This window comes from Alexandromys fortis, unplaced genomic scaffold, assembly GCF_014885135.2.
Source record: "Alexandromys fortis isolate MF-2015 unplaced genomic scaffold, M_Fortis_MF-2015_v1.1 scaffold_217, whole genome shotgun sequence".
NCBI lineage: Eukaryota > Metazoa > Chordata > Mammalia > Rodentia > Cricetidae > Alexandromys > Alexandromys fortis.
Genome location: NW_026068098.1, coordinates 770583 through 796116, shown reverse-complemented (window position 1 = coordinate 796116; position 25534 = coordinate 770583). Strand labels below are relative to the sequence as shown.

The following is a 25534-nucleotide window of genomic DNA, read 5'->3' as shown; positions in this document are numbered from 1 at the left end:
ATTAAGGAACAGGTGCAGGAGGTGTCTGCAGCCCAGCAGGTGCTAGCAAGACAGGTCTGGGGATGCCAGTGGCAGTCAGCACCAGCAGTGCATGTGTAATTCTGCAAGGAAGAACACGTGCATTGTTAACGTGCTCACAGGGAGTGCTCCACTGGGCAAGGCTGCAGACATCTCTTGTTTTCTACCCATTGCTTGCTGAAGACCCATCTCAGATCCTCTCTGGAGATTAGCCACGGGGGAGTCCTGGAAACTTAGTGCAGCTGCTCCACTTCCGGCTCTTCCAGCCTGAGCAGTTGGGCTCATCACTGGATTCCAAGGCTGGCCCTTAGGTTCCTCAGCTTTGGACTTCTGCTCCCCAACTGCCTTCCTGGCTCCTTTAACTTCTGTTCTCTTCTTTTCCCTCCATCTCTAAGAGCATGGAGCCCCGCCTTGCTAATCCCTCCTGGTCAGCCAGCCCCCACTAGGCTCCTTCCTTACTTTCGCACCCAGTGCATCCTTCTCTGTTCGGTAGAAAGGCAAGTTCAGCTGCGACCAGAGCAGGAGCTGGCCCTCATCTCAACTCCCTGCCTAGTGGCTCCCAGACAAACATGGAATTTGCCCTGTCTGGGAAACTCTTCCTTCAAGAGCCTAAGTACCTCTTCTCCATTAGCCGCTGCGAAGCCAGGCACACACTGGGGAGTCTCACCCTTACTCAGAGAACCATCAAGTTATGTTATCTGCATATCATTTTGTTCAGCTGGCCTAATAGCCTGGGCCTGGCCATCCCTGATGACTCTAGAGGCGCCCACGGTCTGCTGTTCCCTGCCAGCCTCTTTCAGGAAACAGGCAGGGAAGGATAGGATCTGCAGGGGCAGGTCTCTGTGGGAGAGTCCAGGAAGGGCTGAGCCTCCTCTGTTCTTTGGCCATTTTTAGGGGACGAAATAGAAGGTCTGTTTTCTGGGGCTCCCTTCTCTGCCTGAAGGCTGAGTTTCTAACTCTTGGGGTCCTGTACTTCTGAATGTAGAATGGATCCTCCATCAGTGAGGTCTTGGGCAATCCCTTGCCAATCAAAAAAGATTCAAGTCTTTTAAGGCATTTAGCTCAACTGCTCCTATGAGTTCCTGGGTAGATCAAACATTAGCCTCTGTATCTGAGACCTGTATCCTTCGCAAATCCCACCCTGGAATGCCTCCTCTCAGTTGCCCATAATCCTGTCCAAAGCCACGCAGAATTCAGGGTTTTCTCTGATCTGGGGTCCCCGTTACAGGTGGTTTTGCCTGCCCTGGGCATCCCTTTGTTTGCTTCATGCTGCTGGCATTTCACCTTGTTCTGTGATCTCCTGGGAGGCCTTCTGCTTCCCTGTCCACCTTGGTCTTCTCTCTAGAACTGAATGCTGGCATTTGCCTGGAACGCCACCTCGTCATCAGGTCAAGTTTGTGTGCAGGGCAAGCTACACTGTATAGTAGGAGGAGTGCCGTGGGCCACTCTTCGGGGGACTCCAAAGGGACTCCCTCTCTGGCCCTTCTCCCCGCCTTTGCCTCTTTGGTCTCTTGGACATTTTTGTAATCTTACTAGGAGATGGTAGTATCAGGGTTAAAAAGCTGCAAGCCTTGAGGTCGTAACACTCATCAGCTTTATGATGTCCACTGTGACCCAGTCAACACCTTCTGCCATTAGATGTGGTGGCATCCAGGGATAAGGAATGGCGGACCTCATATACACAGGAAGTCCGTGCCTACCTGGCTCAGGAGTTACATCGTCTCCCGCAGTCAGGGAGCAGATTCCGGTACCATGTAGCTCTCATAACTAAGCTGTTTCTGAAACTCAGCCTTCCTTCTTTTCCAGCCTACAAGTCCCTCTCCATTAAGGACCCTTTAATGCACAATGCTGCTGGTGGTCAGACATGTATGAAGGGCCACCTGGGTACCAGGAACCATGCTAAACATTCCTCCTGTGTACAACATAGCAAGTCATCTTTGCAGCCCAGGAAGCCCATCTTAGCATCCCCATTATACATCCCAGATGCAGAGGACCCAGCTCATCCATCCATCCATCCATCCATCCATCCATCCATCCATCCACACTGATGGTGCAGGACTCAGATTCAGGTCTCTGTCCAAATCCTTGCTCAGTCTATCATCTTCTGCTTCCTGTATGTATGGTCTCTACTACAGGTGAGGGTCTCTTGGCTCCCTATTTCTTACCCCATGGCAACCCACCCACCACCTGAAGAACCTCTGGCTTTAAAAGTTATTCTCAGGAGTGATCCTGAATCCCACAGGCAAATGGGATGGTGGCTAAATTGCAGAGGCAAGGAATCTCACTGATCTTCATAACAAGTAGGAGGGGAGTTGATTTGAACTAATTTTTAAAAGCATATTTAATGGTTTGTTCATTTGTATTTTATGTGCATTTGGTGTTTTGCCTGACTGCATGTCTATGTGAGGGTGTCAGTTCCCCTGGAACTGGAGTTACAGACAGTTATGAGCTCCATGTGGGTGCTGGGAATTGAACCTTAGGCCTCTGGAAGAGCAGCCACTGCTCTTAACCACTGAGCCATCTCTCCAGCCCCTGAACTTCTTTCTATGGCGGTGACTCAATTATAAAATCCTGGTCACACACCATTCAGAAGCCATTCAGGAAGGAGTTGGCACCAAGTGGGTCCCACACCTCCATGTGACAACATTAGGGCCAGGTGGAGAATCACGTGGAGGGGTACTCTCTGGAGACTGATGATCACTAAAGAGGCATCTCCTCGAGGGCATCAGATGCCTGATACTGGGAGCTCAGGAGCACCCTCTACTGGTGAATTTATGGAATACTTTAGGGACTCTCCTTAGCATGGCCCTGGTTACCAGTGTGCTTTGACCCTTGTCCCCTGAGACTATGACAGTTACTTTGTTTTCTGTTGCTGATTTGGGGTTCCCTTAGGTTCCTTTGCTCTAGTGTCACAATAAAATAATAATAATAATAATAATAATAATAATAATAATAATAATAATAGTAATAGGACCATAGTCAATCACCACACATCACACCCTTGCTGTGAATCAGTTCCTGTGCTAGTGACACTGTGTGAGCACTCGGACAGCCCTCCAAACTGAGGCCATGACTGTCCTTATGTCACAAAGAAGGAAACAGAGGCAATAAGACCAAGGTGCTAATATATTGCTGACACGGTAATGGGGCAGAGCTGAGGTCAGAACCCAGCCTGCAGGAAGCAAGCCCCTGAACCCATTCACACTGCCAATACTGAATGCCTGTGCACCGGAGCCATGGCTTAAGGCCACAGGACCTGATAACTTTTTAAGTGGGAGCTGTGTTTTTGAGTCATCATTGAAGTCTAAGGTCTTGCTAGCACTTTCCTGACTTTTTGCTGGTGAACTTAGCCATTCAAATGCCACAGTAGCTTGGAGTGAAATCTGTCATCTCCGCATACCAGCATCTTCATCAATGAGCCCAAGGTCTGGTATGCATTCTGGATCACAGAGGCTTGTGCTTCTTCTCCTGGGGCGGGGTGGGGAAACAAAGAACCACAGTTGCGTCATCAGGCCCGAAACAGGACAAGTGAAGAGCTTCAGGAATGGAAGCCGATATGGGAACAGTAGTCAGGAGAGGCAGGAGTGGCGCTAGGTCCCTTCTCCTCACCTCCATGTCGCCTCCCCCTCCAGGGCTCTGTTAGACAGTTACACAGGTGACCTGGGGCTCCAAGACAGAAGCTGAACATCCATGGCACAGGCGCTGAGGTCTGGACCATTCCATTGCCCCCTCTGTGGAAGAGATCAGGGTTGTTTCTCTATCCGCTTAATGAGGGTATAAAGGTCTACTGCAGGCAGCGTTGAGAGTGCCCGGAGCCTTGTGACCTCACCCATTTGTCTGTCTTTCTGCAGGTGGACAGTCCCTTTAGCTCAGGCAGCCCTTCCAGAGGACTCTTCTCCAGGGGCCCCCAGCCCCGGCCCTCCAGCCCTGTGTCTGCTCCCGTGAGGCCCAAGACAAGCCCTGGCTCTCCCAAAACTGTGTTCCCATTCTCCTACCAGGAATCTCCTCCGCGCTCGCCACGCCGTATGAGCTTCAGTGGGATCTTCCGCTCCTCATCCAAAGAGTCTTCGCCCAACTCCAACCCATCTACCTCTCCCGGGGGCATCAGGTTCTTCTCACGGTCCAGAAAAAGTAAGACTTTGATGCTATGGTTTCAGGTGGGTGTTGGGCTGTGAGGAACCTTCCCCATGGCCACTCAGCCAAGTGGCATCAGAACCACAAAGTAGCCGCTGGTGACTGGGGCCTGAGCCATGCCTTCCTGTGCAGTGACACCCATTTCCCCCTGCTGGTTTCTGTCTGCACTATCCTCCAGAGTGGCGAACTTGGTGGTGTGAACTCAGTGGCATGAACTAGATGCTTCCTGAGGTTCACAGTCTGATTTGAGAAATCAGATGTTCGCTCCCAGTACTCAGAATATACCTGCACCCAAGGCAAGTGTGCTGCCAAAGTATGGCTCTGGCCCCTGGGGTTTGGGGTCTGGGGACTTTGACTCTGTTTACAGAAGACCCTGAGTTTTTTCTCAGGGTGAGATAGATTGGCTGGAGAAACATGGAGGAAATATGTGTGAGTGAGAGCATCCTTTTGATTCATAAATTGTTTGTGATCTGAAGATCAATATTGTCACTTGAGCACTGTTGATCACAATAAGAAATGCTAAGGCCAACTGTAGAGTGGGGGTGTGTCTCGGTTACTGTCCCGAGTCTGTGATAAACTGTCCCGGCAAAAGCGACTTAACGGAGAAAGGGTTTGTTTGGCTCACAGTTCTGCAGAGATGTAGTCCCTCATGGTGAGGAAGGCATGGTAGTGGGAGCAAGAGGCTGGCTGGTCACATGGCAGCCACACTCTGGAAGCAGAGACTAAACAACAAATAGGGCCAAACAAACAAACAAAGCCAAAAGTTCCTTCATGCTGCCAGTGACTTGCCTCTTACCTTTTAAAGATTGTACAGCTTGCCCAGACAGCCCCACAGCTGAGGACCACATGTGTTCAAACAGGAGCCTGGAGGGGCCATTCTACGCTCAAACTACCACAGGGAGTGTGTGTCCTCCCTGCCTCTGTCTTCTTCCCAGTTTCTCTACTAATTTAGAATGTTTGCTTAGAGAATGGAGAAGGAAGTAGCCACGGAATGTCAGAGGTCAAGGGTATTCCTTTTCCTCTGGGTAGCACTTGCTTTTCTTGTCTTGCAAGACCATCTGTGGAGACACTTGAGCCTTTCTGAGTTACGGGTTAAGAGAGTTCCCTTTGTTTGATGTTTTGTGGCCTGTGGGATATTGTTCCTAGTAGCCCAAAGTCATGTCCCCAGGATGGCTGCTCTTCTGCCTTCCCGTGAACCTGTAATACACAGATGTGACACACTGTGACCGAGGCGTTGCTAGCAAGACAGTGTTCCTTTAGGCCAACATCACCCAGGCAGAGCAGCTGTGCATCTACAAAGCCCGGTCAGAGCAGAATGTTCCAGCACTGACGTTGAAATGTTCTAGAGAACTTCCTCCGATCTCTGGGCCACACCCTGAGACTCTCACATATAGTTGTTCTTCACTATTTCACAAGGTATTGGTTTCTCGGGATCCATTGTGAAGACCAAACCCCGAGGACACCCAAGTCCCTTATATGAAAACAATGTAGCAGTTACCTAAGCTTATATAATCCTTTCATACACTTTTAGAAACCATTTTAAAATCTTCTTATCAGCGTTTTTCCTGCATTTTCTGTCAGTATACCATGCATTTGTAGTGCCTGAGAAGGCCAGAAGAAGTTCCTCTGGGCTGGAGTCAGACAGTTACCAACCATCATGTGGCTACTGGGGACTGAACTCTCTCTGGTCCTTTGGCAGGGCAACCAAAGGCTTAACTCCTAAGCCATCTCTCTGGTCCCCTTCCATATACTTTAAATCACCTCTGGATTATTTATAAAACCTAGCATACTGTGCGTGCTGTGTGAGTAGTTACAACATCGTCTAGGAAAGAGCCGGTTTAGCTTTTTAGAAGGCGCCTGCCATCAGCCTGACAACTTGAGTTCCGTCCTAGAACCCATGGAGAGGAGGGAAGAGGGAACCTATGGCACAGAGTTGTCCTCTAATCTCACTGGCACCTCTCCAATTACACACATACAGTTGCACACCACACACACACACACATATGCACACATCATATACATCACACACGCCAATAATTTTAGAAAGAGTCTGTACATACTCTGTATAGATGCAATTAGAAAGTCGTTTGGGCCTGTGGTTGGTTGCATCTACAGATGGGGAGAGCCAGCTGTGCGCCGTTGTGTGACCCCCTCCAAATGGAGGGCCCAGGAGACGAGACCTCAGCGGAGTGGTCTCATGCTTGGGTCACGTACAAACCTCCAGGGCTGTGGTCACAGAGCTCCACCAGCTGGGAGACTTAAGATAGCACCGAGACATTGTTCTCCTGAAATGCAGTCCCAGAGACAAAGTCCAAAAGAGAGGTGGGTGGGCCCTGGTCCTCAGGAAGGACTGGCTGAGGAAGTGTTTACTTTCTCTGAAGCACTCCTCGTGTGTGTGTGTGTGTGTGTGTGTGTGTGTGTGTGTGTGTGTTGATAATTGTGGTCCCAGAGCTGGAGCCCAGAGCCTCATTTGTGTTTGGCAAGCGCCCCCCATTGAGCTCGTCCCCTGTTCTGTTTTTATTTGGAGACAAATTGGCCTTGAACCCTCGTGTAGCCCAGGCAGGCTTCCCGCCTACAGACCTTCTGCCTCCTCCTTCTGAGTAGCTGGGATTACAGGTACACTGCACCTAGCTTAAAAGATAAATACATGTTTTAAAGTGAGCTTGGTGATAGGTGTTGTCTGGAAGCAGGGGACAGAGGTCAGCAGGGACACCTAAGGCTGGTAGTGTTCAGGGTCAAAGCCAGCATCTGGATGTTTGATGTGGCGGGGCTAGGAGAACTCCGGGTGAGTGAGCCACAGGACGGGCTTTCTGGTTGTGTGAGGCGGCTTCGGGCAGACCAGGGAGGCTCAGCTAGGAGTTAGCACAAGTCATGTGCTGGGTGTGTACTCAGAGCAGGAGTGTGTGAACTCAGTGCGTGCAGGTGTGCATCAAGTGTAGGAGTGGACGTGGTTGGTGCCGGAGCACAGAAGTGCGTGTTCTGACACTAGGCTGGCTTACCCAATGCGGCATGAGGACTGCTGTTGTTCCCTAGGGGACCCCTCAGAGTCCCAGCACCCTCTCTTAGGGTCCTAGGAAGACAGGCTCGTGGGATGGCAGAATGGGCCACCACCAAACTTCTCAGATGGGAAATTCAGGTTGCAGACTGAGGGGCACAGGACCCCACCCTCAAGCAAGCACTCTCGAAATATCTAGTCCCCAAGGCACAGGGAAAGAGGCTGGCGCAGAAGCAGAGAGGCTGGTGCCTCCGGTCCTCATTCATTCTCTGAGAAGCTTTGATGCGGGTGAGGTTTACAGTCCATGTCCTGTGACTACACACCGGGTGTGTGTGTTCCTTGGCTACTTCCCCTTCCAGAAACCAAATGCTGCTGCCTCCTTGGCACATGGCCTGCAACCTCTGCTGAGCCCTGAGCCCCAAGGCAAGTGTGCAAGCTTTGTAAGCCTGGGCATCAACTTGTCTCAAGTCAGCAAAGCAGAGAGCTATCAACAGCATGAGGCTGGGGCCATGTGTCGAAAGCTGGGGACCACAGCTCCCCAGCAGTGGAGGAACTATTGGATGGGATCACAGACGCTGATCACGGAGCTCTTTCCTAGTTCCCCGGGCAGGAGTTCATGCTGCCGTTTCCGTTTAGCCTTCTATACGGCTCTTCTATGTTCAGGTCAGGGAGGCTATGAAAGTCTCTTCCACAACCTCCTAGGCAGCTGCAGATGGGCTGAGAAAGGGCTATGGAATGTCTCTGGGCTTCATAAAAAAGATGGAAATTGATCAGGTTGAATGGGAGGACTTGGCCCGTGGGATGAGGGAATACTTGGCAAATCAAGTCTTTCTCGGGGGAGTTCCTCATGTTGTTGCCCTTGAACCAGTGTGCCCAGCTTCTGGGCTTCCCTCACACCCACCAGGTACCTATGTGCAGGTCCAGGGTCAGCTGGAGCCCACAGCCCCAGATTGCCTGGCCCCTCCATCTGGAGTTTCGTTTGTGCATGGCGTGAGGCTATCTTTGGCGAGTAGACAATTTATCTACTTTACATGAGGCTTGAACATCTATTCCTGGGTGAAAGTCCCGACTGTCCCAGAATTCATGCCACAGCTCAGAGGGGCTTTCTGGTGATAGTCCCGTGACACCCACTGTGTCCATTGCAGGGATGTCATTTCCCAGAGTCCTGTCTGGTCTCTTTACCAAGAATAGCTGCGCGGCGGATCAGCTGCTCCACTTTTGCCTAGAGTGGACAGTAATCGTATAACGGCCCAGTTTTCCTGGGTGCACTGCTTACGAGTTGTCTTTGACCCACATTCGTACAAAAGGACCTTGGGGTGTGCCGTGCCTTATTCCGGAGGCTGTTTGGTCCCCATTCTTGCACTGTCACCCTACTGTGGTTTTGTCTTGTTTTTGAAATGAGGATGTTGCGCAGGGTAGCCTCAAATTTATCATCCTTAAGCCTCTGCCTTCCACGTACTGGGATTCAAGGCATATGTCACCCCACCCAACTCCCTCCTGACTTCTTAAACTAGGAAGACAACTTATTGGGAGGTTCTGGGGAGTCTGGGTTTTAAAAAGAACCCAGGTGAACTCAGGATTCGGGAAGGAAGAGATCCTACTGGCTCTGGGGCACTTGATCACAAGAATGTTTGTTTTATTCAACACAGGAAAGTCCCTTGGCTTATTCCTTGATTCCTTTTATAGTCTGAGTAGCAAAGTGGGGACGCCTGAGTTACTCAGTGATGGATGGCCAAGGCTAGGCAATGGACTAATGGGGGCAGACACAGACTCCCGAAGCAGCAGAAGTGTCCTCGCTCTCTAGAGGCTGACATTGGGGTGCTGGAGAGGCATTTCCATCCGTCTCTGCCAATGGGAAGATCTGCCCTAGGCCTTTGGTCAGCTCACAGTAGAGCCTGTAACTCAGTCTCTGTAACGGTCTGGATCTGTAGTATCCCACAGGTTCATGTCTGGGAGAAGTAGGTCCCTAGGGCCGGACCCTTGAAGGTGCCAGCCCCAGCCTAGTTCTAGGTGCTGTCTGGGCTGTGAAGGGCCCCCGCTACCTGCTCCCACCCCGTGAATTTCACCACAGGCCTTCACCACCATAACTGACTGAAAACCTTGTCCCGCCTTTGTGTTGTTTCTGCCCCGGACTGTGTCACGGCATCACAGATGTAACTAACCCTCCGCCTCCCTTGTCGTGTGGTCCTTCGCCCCCTACAAGGGTTTCCTCTTGTCTGGAAAGGACACCGGTCACATGAGATGAAGGGCCTGTCTGACTCTAAGATAATCCCATCTCCAGTAACTACTTCTGCAAGTGGCTTTAGTCCCAAGCAAGGCCACATCTGAGATTCTGAGGAAAACATAAATTCAGGTACTGAATTTATCCACCCAAGTGCCAGCCACAGCTGCAGCTGATTGTCTCTGATATTTGTTTTGTTTTCTTTGCATGGCTAAAGTCTGTTCTCACTCCTACCCAGGCTAGATTCTTCTTGGTTTGCTCTTTGTGTTGCTGCTACTTGTTTGAGGACCTGTTTTGGTTTGGGAGCAGGGTCTCACAATATACCATTGCAACTCATGATCCTCCTGCCTCAGCCTCCTGAGTGCAGAGGTTACAGGCATGTGCTCGCATGCATGTCTGTCTCTCGTTTCTGTTGAAAGATGAAAAGTCGAAAACAAGCAAACAAACAGAAAACCAAAAACAGTGGAAAGCTGATCATCCAACCACAACATAACCTATAGGTGAGTCCACTGAGGGGGACCAGTCCCCCCACGGAGTTTTGATGATCTTACAGAGACAAGCACTCAGAATGGATTAGAACTCCCAAGTGTGGGTAGTTGGGGCTTTCAGGGTGGGTTGGGATTAGACTTAGATAAGAAGCACAAGTCAACATCCCAGCTAGAATTTGGTGGGAAGAACATGGAGGTTTTCAGAGCACAGGCTCACAGTGCGAGGAGGCCTGTCACAAGTGTCCAGCCCACTGATCCACAGAACAGCCTAGGGACACCAGCAATGGGATGTGAGATGCCTCGGCGGCGAGGAATGCTTGCTGCTCTTCCATAGGACCCAAGTTTACAACCACCTCCAGTTCCAGGGTTTTGATGCCCTTTTCTGGCCATTGGGGGTACTTGCATACACATGGCATGCATGCACGCACGCATGCACACACATGCAAACATGCACACACACTCTTTTTAAGTAAAAGACGACAACAGCCAAGCCCACATAAACAATGCATTATGATTTGGATTTTTAGTGTCGTGCCTGAAACAGGAATAAGTTCAGGCCCTCCACATGACCCCTGAGGAAGGGTCTTCCCACTCTTCTTCTGCAACCAAGGCTGAAGGGGTTCAGCTATCAGAACAGAACATGCACCTTACCTGGGAGTCTTCTCCAGGAATCCCACGTTCTCCTGGAAGTCAATCCAGCACAAGAGTCTGGGAGGCCCCAGGGTCTGCTCTGTGGAGGCCAGGACGGGCACAGGTGCAGGGATCAGCCCTGTGCACCATCAGGGTGGTCTCCAGGTGTTCAGCCTCAGGTGCAGGGATCAGATCAGCCCTGTGCACCATCAGGGTGGTCTCCAGGTGTTCAGCCTCAGGTGCAGGGATCAGATCAGCCCTGTGCACCATAAGGGTGGTCTCCAGGTGTTCAGCCTCACATGCCTCCTTTTCCATGTCTTCACTCTTCACATGGAAATCTTATGTCAATTCTGAGCCATGCAGATGCTCTAGCTGGGTCTTCCAAATGGTGACCTTCCAAAAACAGGGCCAGGGTGCGAGAGGAGTGGAGCATAGGAGTATAAACTTTAATTCCCCCAGAGGAAAACAAAGCAATGTAAAAGACGGGTGGACGGTCGGGGCTGTACTCCTTCTGACACAGTGTGTAAGATGGGTGGACTGTGGGGGCTGTACTCCTTCTGACACAGACGCTGGACGGGACCAGAGACACAGCCCCTCAGAGCTCAGGAGGCTGCGATGAGCCAAAGACAGTTTGGAGCAGCTTAGTAAGTATATCAGTTGCCACCTGGGTAAAGTCTCCCTTGATGAGGGGACCAGCCAGGCAGACCCCTTAGGCAGATTCCAGTGGGAAGACATTCTGCCCGTGCTTTGTCATAAGGTCACTGCTAGCTCTTCTCTCTGCTTCCCCTCCAACCTTAGTTTATCTTTTAAAAAGTTTACCTGTGTGTGTGTGTGTATGCGCTCGCACATGTGTGTGCTTAAACGGGGCAACCCCAGATGTCAATTTTCGTTTATTATCCACCTTATTTTTCAAATGGGTTTTTTTTATTCATTTTCCTGGAACTTATAAGTAGGCTGTTCTGGCTAGTCAAGGACTCCCAGGGATCCCCGTCTCCTCTCTTCCTGTGCTAAGATTGCCAGTGTACCCCACCCCCGGCTTCTGGGTACCAAACTCAAATTCTTATATGTGCACATCTTGATCACCATCTTGGTTATCTTCCCAGCCTTTAAAAGCTCATCTTTGGTAGTTTTCCATGTCATCAAATGAGATGTCATATTCTACATTTAACCCCCTGGGACAGCCACTGCTCCATCTACATCCCACCCATATTCAAAGAGAGATGCCCTTAATATTGTTCTCTTTTCCACCTTTATTTTCTGGAATTTTTTTCTGATTTTATTCACACAATGTGGGACTGTGTAAGATGAGAGCAAAGCTGGGGTCCCAGTGTCCAAGGCATGGCCCTGCATGCAGGCCTCTTATGTTGCCTGTGTTTCCCTGGCTTTGTGGCCTACTGGCCACTAGGGGGTGCTACAGCCTCACACGCTGAGCCTTGGGCAGGCGCCGCTGTGGCCCAGCCCAGAGGAAAGAAGTAGGAAAGAAGTCTTGTCCCTGCAAAATAAGGAAGCTACAACGAAGATGCACGCCTCTGACAGTCAGCCCACGCCTCACAAGGCCCTGATAAACTCTAGGCACCGGGAAGACGACAGCAAACCCGCGTGTCCCTCCCAGCCTTCCCACGGGTTCCGTCCTGGGGTCAGGAGGGACATGTGTACCTCAGGCATAAACATGCTGTGTCGAATGCCATGAAGAAAATCGAGAGGGATGCAGGGGCGGTGCTACATACAGAAAAAATCAGCAGCAGCCTCTATGGTGGGAAGACACTTGGTCCGGGGCGGATGGAGGCAGAGTGGGCTCAGATGGACAGCTGCAAAGACGACATACCTGGCCAGGGAGTGGCAGTTCATTTCTTCCTGTTCTTTGAGCCCTCAGACAGCAGGTCAGTGTGGACTGCTCCGAAGAGGGCGAGAGCTAGCTGCAGGTGAGGTCAGAAGAGGGCGGGGCCTCCAGGAGCCCAGGATTCTAGGCTTTAAATGAATGGTCTGGGGGAGCTGTCAGGTGTCAGAGGGATGACGCCCTTTGTAGGAGTTTGTGTGACTACGGCTCAGGGTAGACAGTGGAGATGGAAGGATGAGGGCCGTCTGAGAACCACTCAGCAGACTGGATGCCAATCCAGTAGGCGCCAGCCTCCCTGGAGCCTTCTCTTCAGGCCTGTTGTCTCTAGAAATCCATGCCTGCCTATGCTTGGCTTGAACGGTCCTCCCGAGTGTGAGCCAGACTGTTAACACATGCACCTTTGTCGTCGGCTGCCTCCCAACTGGCTTCTCCCGCTTTCTGGTCTCTTTGAAAACCACATGCTGAGCTCTTCGTGTGTTTGACCCTTCCCCCAGCTCCCCAGCTCTACCCCGTCTACGGCCACCTTCCCACCAGTCCCGGTCAGAGCACCGAGGGCCACCCACGCGGGAAAGCCTACACCACAGGGCTGCCGGTAGAAGGCACTGCACCCTGGAAGGAAAGGCCAGCCTTCACCAGCCCTGCAGAGGGAAGGAAAGGTCGGCCTTCTCCAACCCTGCAGATGCCAGCAGATGCTGTCGGGGGAAGCAGGTGTCTTCTCAGGCCCCCATGATGATGGTATTGGCAGTGGTGTTGGGAAGTGAGGTGAAATAGCATTGGATGAGCCTCTTGGCTCCTACTGAGCAGTAAATAGCATCTTGTTTTAATGAGTGGTGGTCCACACTCGGTGACCATTCCCGACGGAAGGGGCTGCCCCACTGGCATTGGGACATTTTATTTGTCCTACTAGGAAAGAAAGGAATTTAAAAAAATCTGACCTGGACGTCCTTCGTGATTACAGAAAGGCTATTCCAGGGCAAGGCTGTAGCCCCAGGCAGGACAGGTGAAAATCCGATGGTGGAGATCACACCCTGGCCCCTGGGTAATTTGCAGGTGCCTGGCGGGTAGAAAATCTGAGCAGTGAGTATGCAAATAAAGCCGTGCAGCTTCCCTGCAGCGTGGTGGGAACATTTTTCTTGTTGCCTTCCGAACGCAGTAGGAGATACATTTGCGAGCTTGGGAGACTACGCAGTTACACACTCTTGACAACCTGAGTTCAAGCCCCCAAACCAATGTAAAAAGGCTAGGTGCGTAGGTGGCATACCCTTCCAGTCCAGTGCTGGGAAGGCAGGACATAGGACCCTGCGGCTAGCTGGCTGGCCAGCTCCCCTAATTGGTGAGATCCAGGTTCGGTGAGAAACTGTTTCAAAAAGTGAGGTAGATGAAGGACAGCCAAAGGGGTGGCCTCCAGATCCCCCCCCCACACACACCATTTGATGTTGTAATCTGGTAATGACACAGGACTTCCTCTGGACTGTCTTCTGTGTCTCTCTATTATTTTGCATGCTTTATGAGATACGCACAGCTGATTTTATGACCTGGGTGGAGGGAGTGATCGCAGTTGGGGAAATACCACCCTAGATGGTCAGAGAGCTGAGGCGGGTTTGGAATGCCTGCCAGTCGAGTCTGGCTCGGACGTAAGGCCTGCCAGTCGAGTCTGGCTCGGACGTGGAGGATCAGCTGGCTGGAGGGACTGGCGCTGCATTCTGGCCAGAGATGTAGAAGCTGTGTTTTCTAGCTCGGGTTTCTAACACTAGCTCAGCCTTGACCGCAGTCATGTGTACTCCGAACCTCCTGAGGAATTTCATTTTCTGTTTGTGGTTAAAGTGCCCTGGTTCTACCAGGAAGCCGGGGGTTCTGTAGCATCCTGAGCAGGGTGACTGCGCATGACCCCCTTTCTCTGAGTGTGGATCTTTATCAGTGTGTGCCGTGACAGCATTTGAAATCCGAATGCGCCGGCAGAGGAGTTTGCTTAACTTGTAAGACTCCATCCAGCCCTTTCACACCGTCGCGGCCTTGGATCCCAGACAGCCCTTTCTTTATAGCCTGGCAACTGGGAGTTTATTTTTCAAATAAAAGTCTGTTTTCCCATAAAACGCTGAAGGTTTTGTGCTGTGTGGGGAAGAATGAGCTCCAGCTTTCAAGGCTTCAATTTGGAGTCTCCAAGTCTACAATTTACATGCCAAGGGCTTCCCCAGGGCTGAAGGGGCCCTGCCCCAGCTTGCCCTGCAGAACAAACACCGGGCAGTGGGGCAGCCTATGTGGATCAATGGGCCATTGTGCCCAAGTACAGAGCAGGAACAGAAGGGCCGGGGCTGAACTAGAGTAAGTGTGGTCCTCCAGCCCTGCAGTCTGGGAGCACCGCTGGTTGCTCTGCAGACGAACCTTCCTGAGCCTCCGGCACCGTCTCCTGAGGACACTGTTCACATTCCCTGCCAGGCAGGGTCCTGCGGGGAACTCCTGGGTACTGACAACAGAAGGGCTTAGTCTGGGCTTGGATGGTTAACTCACGTGACTCTGTGGTTGAGAGGGGAAGGAGAGCTGAGGTAGCCACAGGAGCCTGAGAGGCGACCCAGAGATTAGAAAAAGATAGTAATAATAAGCCCTCCCAGCCTGGGTGGGAGAGTTCAGGAAGGAGGGCAATGTTGAGCAGCCAATGGTACCCAGTGGGGGGTTGGAACATGAGCAATGGGAGCCATAGGGACTGTACCCAAGCCAGACGCACTTACCAAAGTCAGCCCCTGCTTAGAAGGGACCTGGCATCTCTCTCCTGGGTCTGTGGCCCGTGGGAAAGGGAAGAGCAAGGAGCAGATGAGAGAACACACACAGTAACTGGGGACATTGAGTGGCTGTGAGGCCACGTCCCAGGGCCTGGGTCTTGGGAACAGTTTCTCCCAACACTTTAGAGAGGAGCCTCACCCTTTAGGACAGTGGCAGCAGGCTGGTTGGTAAGGGAATGTTGTAGACTCTTCCCTGCAGGGAGCTCTCAGGTACACCGGGCGCGCTGCCATCTTTGTCTGTGGCCGTGTGTTTGGTGTTTACCTGGGGCTCCACTGTGGGTCTCCAATAGTGCGTCTTTTGCTGTTAGCTTTCAGAGAACCCTGTGATACCTGGGCATTGGTTCCGACACTGAGGGGACAGAGAATGAGAGTCATTAGCCTTCCTGAAGGATGACTGGAGAAAGAACTGTGACGAGGGAGCTCACGGTGTGTGTGTGTGTGTGTGTGTGTGTGTGTGTGTGTGTGTGTGTGCCCTAACATACTTCTTTCCTTGGTGGAGATCTTTGTGAGGAATAGGATGCTTTTCCAAAAAGCCATTGTACAGTGAACAGAATATGTCATGCCACACCCGACTGTGGACCCGGCCACCTCTTCTGCGGTTCCTGTGGAGTGGAGCACTGCCCCGCTCCTGGAAGGGCCCTTCAGGCAGCCTCCTCTCTTCTTTCCGTCTCTGGTCCAATGGCCCAGTGCCGTGATGGACACGGGACAAAAGGGCAGTAGGGGAGCATGAGGAAGGCTTTAAGCAGAGTGGGGGCTGCAGAGTGCGGAGGAGGCTGCGTGTGCCGCCTGGAGACAGATGATCTGCAGACGGGTACCTGGGGGATGTATAAACAGGAGACACAGTGTTCGCAGGGGTCCTTGAACCAGCAATCTGAGTGTGTCTTCAGATGCCAGCATCCAGACTTAGCATGAGTTTTGCTCAATGCCCATCAAAACTAGATTTACTCTGACTGGCCTGTTCCCTGGCACAGCTCCTTTCCGGAGGCCACAACTCACCCAGCCTTGGCCAGCCAACCTCTCCGGGACCTGTGCTCACTAGCTGCAGCTGGAGCTGTCCAGATCCCAGCAGCTGGCAGGTCCGCAGGCTCCTGAGAAACGTGACTCATCCAGCCTGTCCACAAAGAAAGGAAAAGTATGTGTGGCATCCGGGTTTCCTGAAAAGTGTAGCCATTGCATGGCACAGCTATGTGGCCTGGCACCCAGTACAACTCTAGGAGGGCGCCCTCTGGTGGCTGCCATGCGCCTGTCCCTTGAAGGAGCTCTCGTCCCTGCCAGCCCAGACTGGCTGTGGCTGTTGGGAGTGAATCACGGAGTCTTCCAGTCCTCGCAGGTCTGCCTGAAGGACACTCCTGCTGTACTGGAGACAATAAAAGCCTTGCTAGTGAGCACGGCATCGGCATCGTTCTCGTTGTCCTCACCGTTTTACTGCTCAAGCCTTCCCCGCCCTCTTTTACGACAAGGTTCTTCCACGGCTGTCCAACTCACTTGGTATCTGAGGATGGCCTTGAACTTCTGATCCTTCTATCTACCTCCACCAAGAACTGGATTGCAGGTGGTGTACGTGGTGCTGAGGGTTGAGGCCAGAGTTTCATGCATGTTGGACAAACACTGTGCTGAGCTATGACCCGAGCTTCTTTGAATTCCGGTTTAAAAGTAGCATTCCACGTTGACAATGTCAAGCTGATGATGATGATGATGATGATGATGATGATGTGGAGAATAATAATAAGGTAGAGAGTGGTAAAGAAAGACCCCTGACTTCTGCTTCTGGCCTCCACATCCGTGCTCACACAGGTACAGCTGAATGCATGTGCAGCAGAAAACACACATATACACACCCGATATACACACATTAAAACATGTTTAAACAGTCTAAAGGGGTCTCTTGTCTTTTTTTAACCAACTTACAAAGCTAATACCCTTCTACATTTGCTTAGATCCAACATCTGTCTCCCTGTCTGTCTGTCTGTCTGTCTGTCTCTTCCCTCCCCTCCCCTCCCCTCCCCCCTTCTCCCCTCCCCAAGCAGTGTTTGTATAGACTCAGGGCGACTGAGGGTGGGTTACAGGAACAGCATCCCCTAACCCAGTGGCTCTCAGCCTTCCTGATGCTGCCACCCTTTAATACAGTTCTTCGTATTGTGATGACCCCTACCATAGAATTATTTTCGTTGATATTTCATAACTGCAATTTTGCTAGTGTTATGAATTGAATCGTAATGTAAAGATCTGCTGTACAGGATATCTGATCTGTGACCCCAGGGATCTTGGCCCACAGGTTGCAAACCACCACCTAGCCCCTTAAGGCTTTATGAAAATAGGTGTTTCCTCCACAGTAGAGCTATCAAGTCCAGGAAACTGATGTCAACCAAGAGTGATTAGCTACACTCGGGCTTTGTTTGCATTCAGCAAAATTGTCCTAATGACATCCTTTTTGGAAGCACCCCAGACATGACCGAGTCTGTGGCCCCGGCTCTCCTGGCCCTTAGCTCCCCCACAGCTCCTCTGTCTCATCTTCCATGACCTCAGTACTTGCCCGGGCCTGCAGCTTCAGGCCACAGCCAGCCATTGTGTGGCGGCCCTCACTCCGGGTGTGCCAGCACTTCCTCATGATCAGACTCAGGGTTGGCTGTTGGCAGGCAAGCCTCAGGCCTGCTTCCGTGTGCCTGGGCCTCACAGCAGGGGCCCGTGACTGTTCCAGCACCTTCCTGGTGATAGGAGCCCTGGTGACTAGCCGGGACCTGTCTGCACAGTGAGGCTCTCCACTTTATTATTAAAGTGTTCGTTTCCCTTTGTGATAAGTCAGCGCTCTGGGGCAGCTACTTAGAATATTATATAAACAACCCTTCTCATCCAACTTTGACTTGCCACTTTTAGCAGCAATCAGGAATCTTGTCTAAGCTGTGATGGGCGCCACAGAGTGACATTCTGACTTCTCACTAAGTCTGCATTAGCAGTTGGAAGGGGAGTCTTTCTCAGGGAAGAGCCGCCATCTTCCCGTTCTCAGGAGCGATGTATTAAGGTTCTGGATTCCCCGTCTTTTTTGTTGGTAGAAATTCTTCACATCCATGGTTAGGATTGTGGTTCCCAAGAGGTTTTCTCAAGTATGTGTGGCCTTCTTGCTTCTTCTTTAGGGGCGTGTCTGACGGGGCCTCCAGCCCATTTGTTTTTTCATTCAAGATTGATCGGGAGGGAGGGAGAGAGAGTGAGTGTGTGTGTTCATGTGCACCACATGCGTGTGAATGTCTGCCGAGCCGAAGAGAGCCTAGAATTCCCCAAACCTGGAGTTAGAGTGCGCCTACTGGTGTGGGTGCTCTCAGTCTCCCCAACCCCTCCTGCCTGCCTCAGTTGTCTCATGTGTGTTCCCGGTTTACAGGGATTTTGGAAACTGGATATTTTGCAGATATATGACTTGCGAAAATACTTTCTCTGTGAGTCTGCTTCACTCTTTTGATGAAATCCTTTGATGCACACAAAAGGTCTGCTTTTGGTGGTGACCAGAACTACCGTAATGTGCTGTTCCTTTGTGGAAGTGAAGGAAGGGGAGGGGATGGAGGAGGTGGGTGCTGGTGATTACAGTTTGTCCTCAAAAGTATGACCCAAAGATGGAGCTGGAGGGGCAGCTGACGGCAGTGACGATGAGGGCACAGGCCTTAGGAACAGCCGGTGCCATGGCATCCGTGGCTAGTGCTGTGCTGCCCATGGGATGTTTCTGCCGCGTTGTCTTTTGTCATCCCTTTAAGATGTCTGAATGAGCCGGGCCTGCTGTGTAACTGTCTGGGTTACAGGAGAATTGTTGAACTGTTTAATTCGCTCGAGACTGCAGACCTGTGAGTGGACCCAGGTTTCTCAGGGGTTGCATTTGACCTGAGAAGGGTACATCTTCCTATCTACCGCCTCATTTTATCCAATCAAAGGCAACCCTCGCTTCAGACCTCCTAGTCACTCAGTTCCCAACTGAATGAGTGCATAGCAGTCGGAGTCCTTCAAAGGAGCCCCAGGTCCCAGAAAATGGCATCCCTGCCTGGCAGGTGAGGTTAGGCCAGCCAGATGCTGGCTTTGGGCCAAGCCTGGGAACCCATAGGTCTTCTTTCCCCTGCCACAGCTGGGCCACAATCCTCTTACTTTGTTGCTTTGATCAAAATATATCTGAGTTTAACCTGTAGATCTCCTGCTGCAGGGCCCTCTGAGGCCAGGCTCTGCCTTCTGGGCTCCAACGCAGCTGATCTTTGTCCTCCCCACTTGCCTTTGGGTCCTATGGGGCAGTGGGCCTGATGCGTTTTTTCAGCGAACTTGATGAGCGGATCCTGTCAACTCCCGAACACGGACTCCAAGAAAGGACTAAATAAGGCCTCCGAGAGCCTGCACGGGCTCATGTAGCCTCTTCAAAGGCTCAGAGATCTACAGATTCTGTACTTCCTGGTTCCAACATTTTGGCTAAAGATAATTGTAGCTGTAGGTTTTCACTTTTCTGTACATGTGTATGAGGGTGCATGCACCCTATCCCTATCTCTGTACATGTCGGGGGGGTACATGCACCCTATCCCTATCTCTGTACATGTCGGGGGGGTACATGCACCCTATCCCTATCTCTGTACATGTCGGGGGGGGGGGTACATGCACCCTATCCCTATCTGCCTTATTCCCTTGAGACAGGACATTTCATTGAACCAGGCTGGGGCTTGGTGTTGGCTCAGCTAGACTGGCAGCCAACAAGCCCCAGCAACCCTCCTGTCGCTGGCCTCTTCGGTGCTGGGGTTATATATATATATATATATATATATATATATATATATGTACAGCCACACCTACTTTTTATGTGGCTCCTGGGGATCCTAACCCAGGCCCTTACGCTTGCAGAGCAAGCACTCAGCACTCCTCTGTGCCTTGGGCAGTAGGATTGCCTGTGACCCAATCTCAGTGGGCTTAGACAGCATTGGTGTGAGCTGAGCTGGGTGAACTGAGTTTATCTTTGCCAAAATAAACACTCTCATGTCACTCACACCCTCCCAACTCCAGTGTCATTCCCCCCACCCCCATACCCCCCAGCCCCGGCGCCACGAGGCTAGGTGTGACCCTGAGTGTTCTGGGGTGACTTGGAGCCGCATGGTTGCCTGAGTCAGGTGGGGAGGGCCAGGCCTCAGAGGTGTGACTCACACACAGTCCCCGAGGAAGGAATAAGGGAGGCCCCAAGGGCAAGTTCACTAAGAACTAAGTGCAGCCCAACCTTTAGAACGCTCTGTGAAATATGACACACTATTTTGCAACTGACAGGCATGCTCTTGCCAGTGTACACACTGCTCCCTGCTCCAAACGGATCTCTCCCTCATACCCCGAGGTTTTGATTGGCAGCAGCCGCTCAAGGACCTGGGTGCTTTTCAGGCCCCATGAAGGTCACAACCCTCCAAGGGTTGAGAGTGAGATTTTGTGAGATTTTGTGGGTATGCCCTCAGTTGCTTTTCCTGCATCTGTGCAATAGAGAAGCAGCTGTTGGGTCCTAACTGTACGTGGATGAGGAAGCTGTGGAGTGGGTCAAAGATCCCAGCTCTCTTCCGGACCACTCTGGAGGCCTGAAGCTTCCTGTGAATGTCTGTCTCTGGATATTCCTAATTGAACAACAGCAGCTGGCCTCCTCCTAACATGCTGAAAACATGGGAAAGTGCTTTGGGGAAGTCTCTCCACACGGGATTTGTGAACACGCTTACCAGGCAGGCTGTGACCTCTGGGTGGGGACACCGGCCCTGGCGGCACAGATGTCACAGTTCTCCGCAGCTCTGCACTAGATTGAGAGACCCTTCACGTGAACGGGTCAAGGTGCCCGAAGTGAGATGGTGATGCACCGTGGGTCTCAGCTGCCTCTGTCCCCTCTAGGTCATTGTGACAACTTTAGTGAAATTTATCATGACATCCAGATTAGCTTCGGTGGTAATGAGGGTTTAATGGCTTTTCTGAAATGCGAGTTTAGTCAAGAATCATTTCTGTGGGCATTCCACAGACTTTTAGATAGCAAGAGAATGAAACTGTCCCTAGCCGTGTCATTTGATGAGGCTAAAGCTCTCAGAGTCCCATCCATTACTCAGTCATGTGGAGGGGGTCTTTTGGGGCTACAGGTGGAGGTTGGATAGCCACCATGGTATCCTCAGCAGAGACTAAGAGCCACACTGGCCAGTTCTGGGTAGTCCCCAACCTCAAGTCTAAAATATGCCCAGCTTACTGGACAGCAGGTGTCTTGGCATGTCTTCCTTGTATGGACACATGGCCAGTCACCATCAGGAATCCCCCAAAGATTAAACAGATTATTTGCATGCTTTAGATTACAGAGTCACCAGGGAGCTCTCAGGACCACAACAGCACATTCACTACAGCCACAGTGCAGAGGTGTGACCTACAGTGTGTGTTGTCCCCAGAGCGTGAGAACACCTCATGTATACCCTGGAGTACAGGACTGCGTCCCTCGCCTGTCTACAGGCCCTTTGACTGCCTGTCTGTGACTGTGACCTCCCCTGGCCCTGCACTGCCATTTATTGAACAGTCTGATTTTTTCCTGTTTTTCTGTAATTGACCTTGTGGCATCCATCACATCTATAAAGCCTGCACCTTTGTGTACGAAGACTCAGGCCTGTGGGCATCGTATGGCCCACTGCAGTGCAGAGCAGAGTTTGACTCCAGAGGTCAGAGAGCTGTCACAGTCCCTCCCTGGGTTCCAGGACAGTCAGCCTGTGCATGCCCCAGGGACAGGCCATGCTGTTGCCGAGAAGCTCCACCTGAGTCCCTGGCCCGCTTCACTGCGGCTGAAGCAACTGCAAGGATCCCATCAGTGCATGCTTGTTCTGTTTCTCTTATGGGATGGGATCCCCGAGCACAGTAATTTCCATCCAGCTAGAGAGAAGACTGACCTACAAGACAAGACAATGGTGCAAGCTGTAAGCACGAACTATCCCAAGGCTGTAGGCTTCAGCGCTTAGCAATCTTTCTTGCTGCTGAGTGCAGAGCTATAGCTGGAAATCTAAGCCGCCAGCGACTGAGAATGCGCAGGAATGTAGCCATGATGCTGCCACAGTCCGTTCATCTCTGCATTTTTGTGCCCAGTTGTGGATTTGCTGTAGAGAGAAGCTTCTTTGTGAGGGGTGAGAACTACAGTTACACCTGAAGATTTAGAGCTAAGAACTCTGTGTGTGTGTGTGTGTGTGTGTGTGTGTGTGTGTGTGTGTGTGTGTGTATAGGGGGTGTTTTCTAGGTCCAGCCATCTACTTACTAATTTCATGATTCATTTTTCTTTACTCCTGAGTAGTAGTCCACTGTGTATACACAGCACATTTTCATTATCCAGTCGGCTGCTGGAGAACATTTCATTGTCAGAGGGACTGCTTCCATTTTTATTTCCTGGCTATTGTGATAAGGGTAGCCGTGAACATTGCTAGAAAGTATCTATGGAGTATGGTGTATCGCTCAGGGTGCGTGGTGGAAGGAGGGAGTGGAAAGATTATAAGATTCAGAAATGTAGAAGTGGCCATATAAACAAGACAGGAACAGTGGCAGCATCAAAATACATGCTAAGGGAAAGTTTTCATGGGGCTGCACTCCCAGACAGAGAGCTACAGACACCTAACGACTGCTGGAGAGCTAGGATTAGCCTCCCGCAGGGGTGAGCCCCTTATTTGTGATGCAATACAAAGTGGTCGGACCTGAAACCACATATATGCAAACAAAAACGGACCAGCAAGCTGTGTTTACCTATTTGTCCATACATTTTTTTGAAGTGTTTCTTTTTTCTTTTTTTAATTGATATTTATTGAGCTCTAAATTTTCTCTGCTCCCCTCCCTGCCTCTCTCCTCCCCCTTTCAACCCTTCCCCAAGGTCCCCAAGCTCCCAATTTACTCAGAAGATCTTGTCTTTTTCTACTTCCTACTTCCCATGTGGATTAGATCCATGTAAGTCTCTCTTAGTGTCCACATTGTTGTCTAAGTTCTCCGGAATTGTGGTTTGTAGGCTGGCTTTCTTTGCTTTATGTTTAAAAACCACCTATGAGTGAGTACATGTGATAATGTCTTTCTGTGTCTGGGTGACCTCACTCAAAATAATGTTTTCTAGCTCCATCCATTTTCCTGCAAAATTCAAGCTGTCATTATTTTTTTCTGCTGTGTAGTACTCCATTGTGTAAATGTACCACATTTTCCTTATCCATTCTTCGGTTGAGGGGCATTTAGGCTGTTTCCAGGTTCTGGCTATGACAAACGATGCTATGAACATAGTTGAGCACATGTCCTTCTGGCACGATTGAGCATCCTTTGGATATATACCCAAAAGTGGTATTCCTGGGTCTTGAGGAAGGTTGTTTCCTAATTTTCTGAGAAGTCACCACACTGATATCCAAAGGGGCTGGACCAGCTTTCATTCCCACCAGCAATGCAGAAGTGTTCCCTTTACCCCACAACCTCTCCAGCATAAGTTGTCATCAGTGTTTTTGATCTTGGCCATTCTTACAGGTATAAGATGAAATCTCAGAGTTGTTTTGATTTGCATTTCTCTGATGACTAAGGATGGTGAACATTTCCCTAAGTGTCTTTCAGCCATTTTAGATTCCTCTGTTGAGAGTTCTCTGTTTAGGTCTGTACTCCATTTTTTTATTGGATTATTTTTTCTTTTGATGACCAATTTCTTGAGTTCTTTGTCTGTTTTGGAGATCAGACCTCTGTCTGATGTGGGGTTAGTGAAGATCTTTTCCCATTCTGTAGGCTGTCATTTTGTCTTTTGACCGTGTCCTTTGCTTTACAGAAGCTTTTCAGTTTCAGGAGGTCCCATTTATTAATTGTTTCTCTCAGTGTCTGTGCTGCTGGGGTTATATTTAGGAAGTGGTTCCCTGTGCCATTGTCTATACATTTATATGTACGTAACAATAAAGAAAAGAGGCTATCCATCTGAGGGGGGCATGGGAAGAGGTGGAAGGGAGGATACCTGGGGGGAGCTGGAGGGAGGAAAGAGAAGGGGGACAGTGATGTAATCTATTTTAATTTAAAATGTATTAATGCTTTTAAAGAACACATATTAGAATACACCCTACACTTGTGGGCTGGGGAGGTGGCCCAGTGGCTAAAGCACTTGCTGTGTGTGCTTGAGGATTGGAGTCTGGGTGCCCAGAGCCCTTGTAAATGCTGGGAGGCTGTGGTGGCCTACCTGGAACTCCAGCCTCAGAAGGTGGAGACAGGATCCTTAGTGCAGGTAGGCTGGTGAGACTAGCCTTATCAGTGAGCTCTGGGTTTGCCTGAAGGACTTTGTCTCAATGAAGAAGGTGGACGAGGTCCTGAGTGTGACTCCCAACACCAGCCTGGGGCTTTTATGTGCACGCACACAGCTCACACCGTGACACACGCACCCACAAGCATGCAAAATATGTATACGTGGAAAAAAAGAAACACAATTTAAATCATTTAGCATTACACCTCTTCCCCCAAATTTTGTAGAACTGGGGTTAGAATGGTGTCCTGTGAGGGTATCTGCTGTCCCCAACCTCACTCCTGTTCCTGGTTTGTGCCATTCAGGACTGTCATTTTTTAAGGCATGATTTAAAATGACCCAGGCCACTTTAAAACACAGTTTCACTCTGTGAGTTCTTCCATCCCTCTTTTCAGGGCTTCTCTCTCCTAAAACTTCCTTAGTGTAGACTTCCGTGCCAGGCCAAAAGAGCTCAGGCTAGACCTTGCCGACTCCTCCTCTTCTCCCCCCTCGGTAGCAGCCAGTGACCCCAAGGACACACGGAATTCTCTTTTTCCCTTCATCTAACTGGTCACCTTCTTAAGTTGCTCGACAAAGACCCCTCAAATGCCCCTGTTGGGTAAGTTCAGAGCAGAGGCCAGAGCTGGGCAGCACCACTGAGTCCTGGTCCCCACAGCAGAGGGGTTGTCTATTCCTCTCTGGGCTTAGTCACCCCAAAGTGATACAAGCTCTTCTTCTTGGCACTTCAAACGCAGGGTCACCTACAAGCCGGTCAGCACTCCTGGCATGTCATGGGCCCCCTTGTGGATGTAGATTGGAGTTTTCAAGACTGGCTCTTTTGCCTTTAGACTTTCCAGCCTGGAGGTCAAAGGTGAAATGAAGACAGTGAACTCTTGAATATTCTTTTTCCCAGTGAACTCACTGAGGCAGGGCCTGGGGGCTTTGACCTGGGGACCTAGAGGGGGCTTTGGCCTGGGGCCCTGTCATAGTATTGTGTGCATGCAGGAAGGAGTGTGGCGCAGAGGGAAGACAGGTCCAGATTCATCTGAATCAGGGTTCGAGTCCATGCCCCCCTGCTCTGACTTGTCAGCCGTCACTCTGACTCTCAGCTGTTCATCTTTAGCTGGCATGGCTATCGATGCCCGCCCTTCAGCCTTACAGGGGCAAAATGAAAAGGCAACTGTGAAGTTGCCCTGTGCCTTGCTTGGCTTGTAAGAGACTCT

At 50.8% G+C, this 25534-nt stretch overlaps 1 protein-coding gene across 6 annotated transcripts in view; it reads left to right on the top strand.

Annotated features, from left to right (window-relative positions):
• Nucleotides 1-25534, top strand: part of Prkag2 (protein kinase AMP-activated non-catalytic subunit gamma 2) — a 272656-nt gene that overhangs the window by 87125 nt on the left and 159997 nt on the right. For 4 of the 6 annotated variants that reach the window (XM_050123663.1, XM_050123665.1, XM_050123662.1 and 1 more), the window contains exon 3: nt 3870-4149. In XM_050123663.1, coding sequence (XP_049979620.1) covers nt 3870-4149 — 280 coding nt within the window. Of the gene's footprint in view, nt 1-3869; nt 4176-25534 lie in introns of those variants that run through there. The other 2 variants (XM_050123667.1, XM_050123670.1) reach the window with 2 other exon arrangements.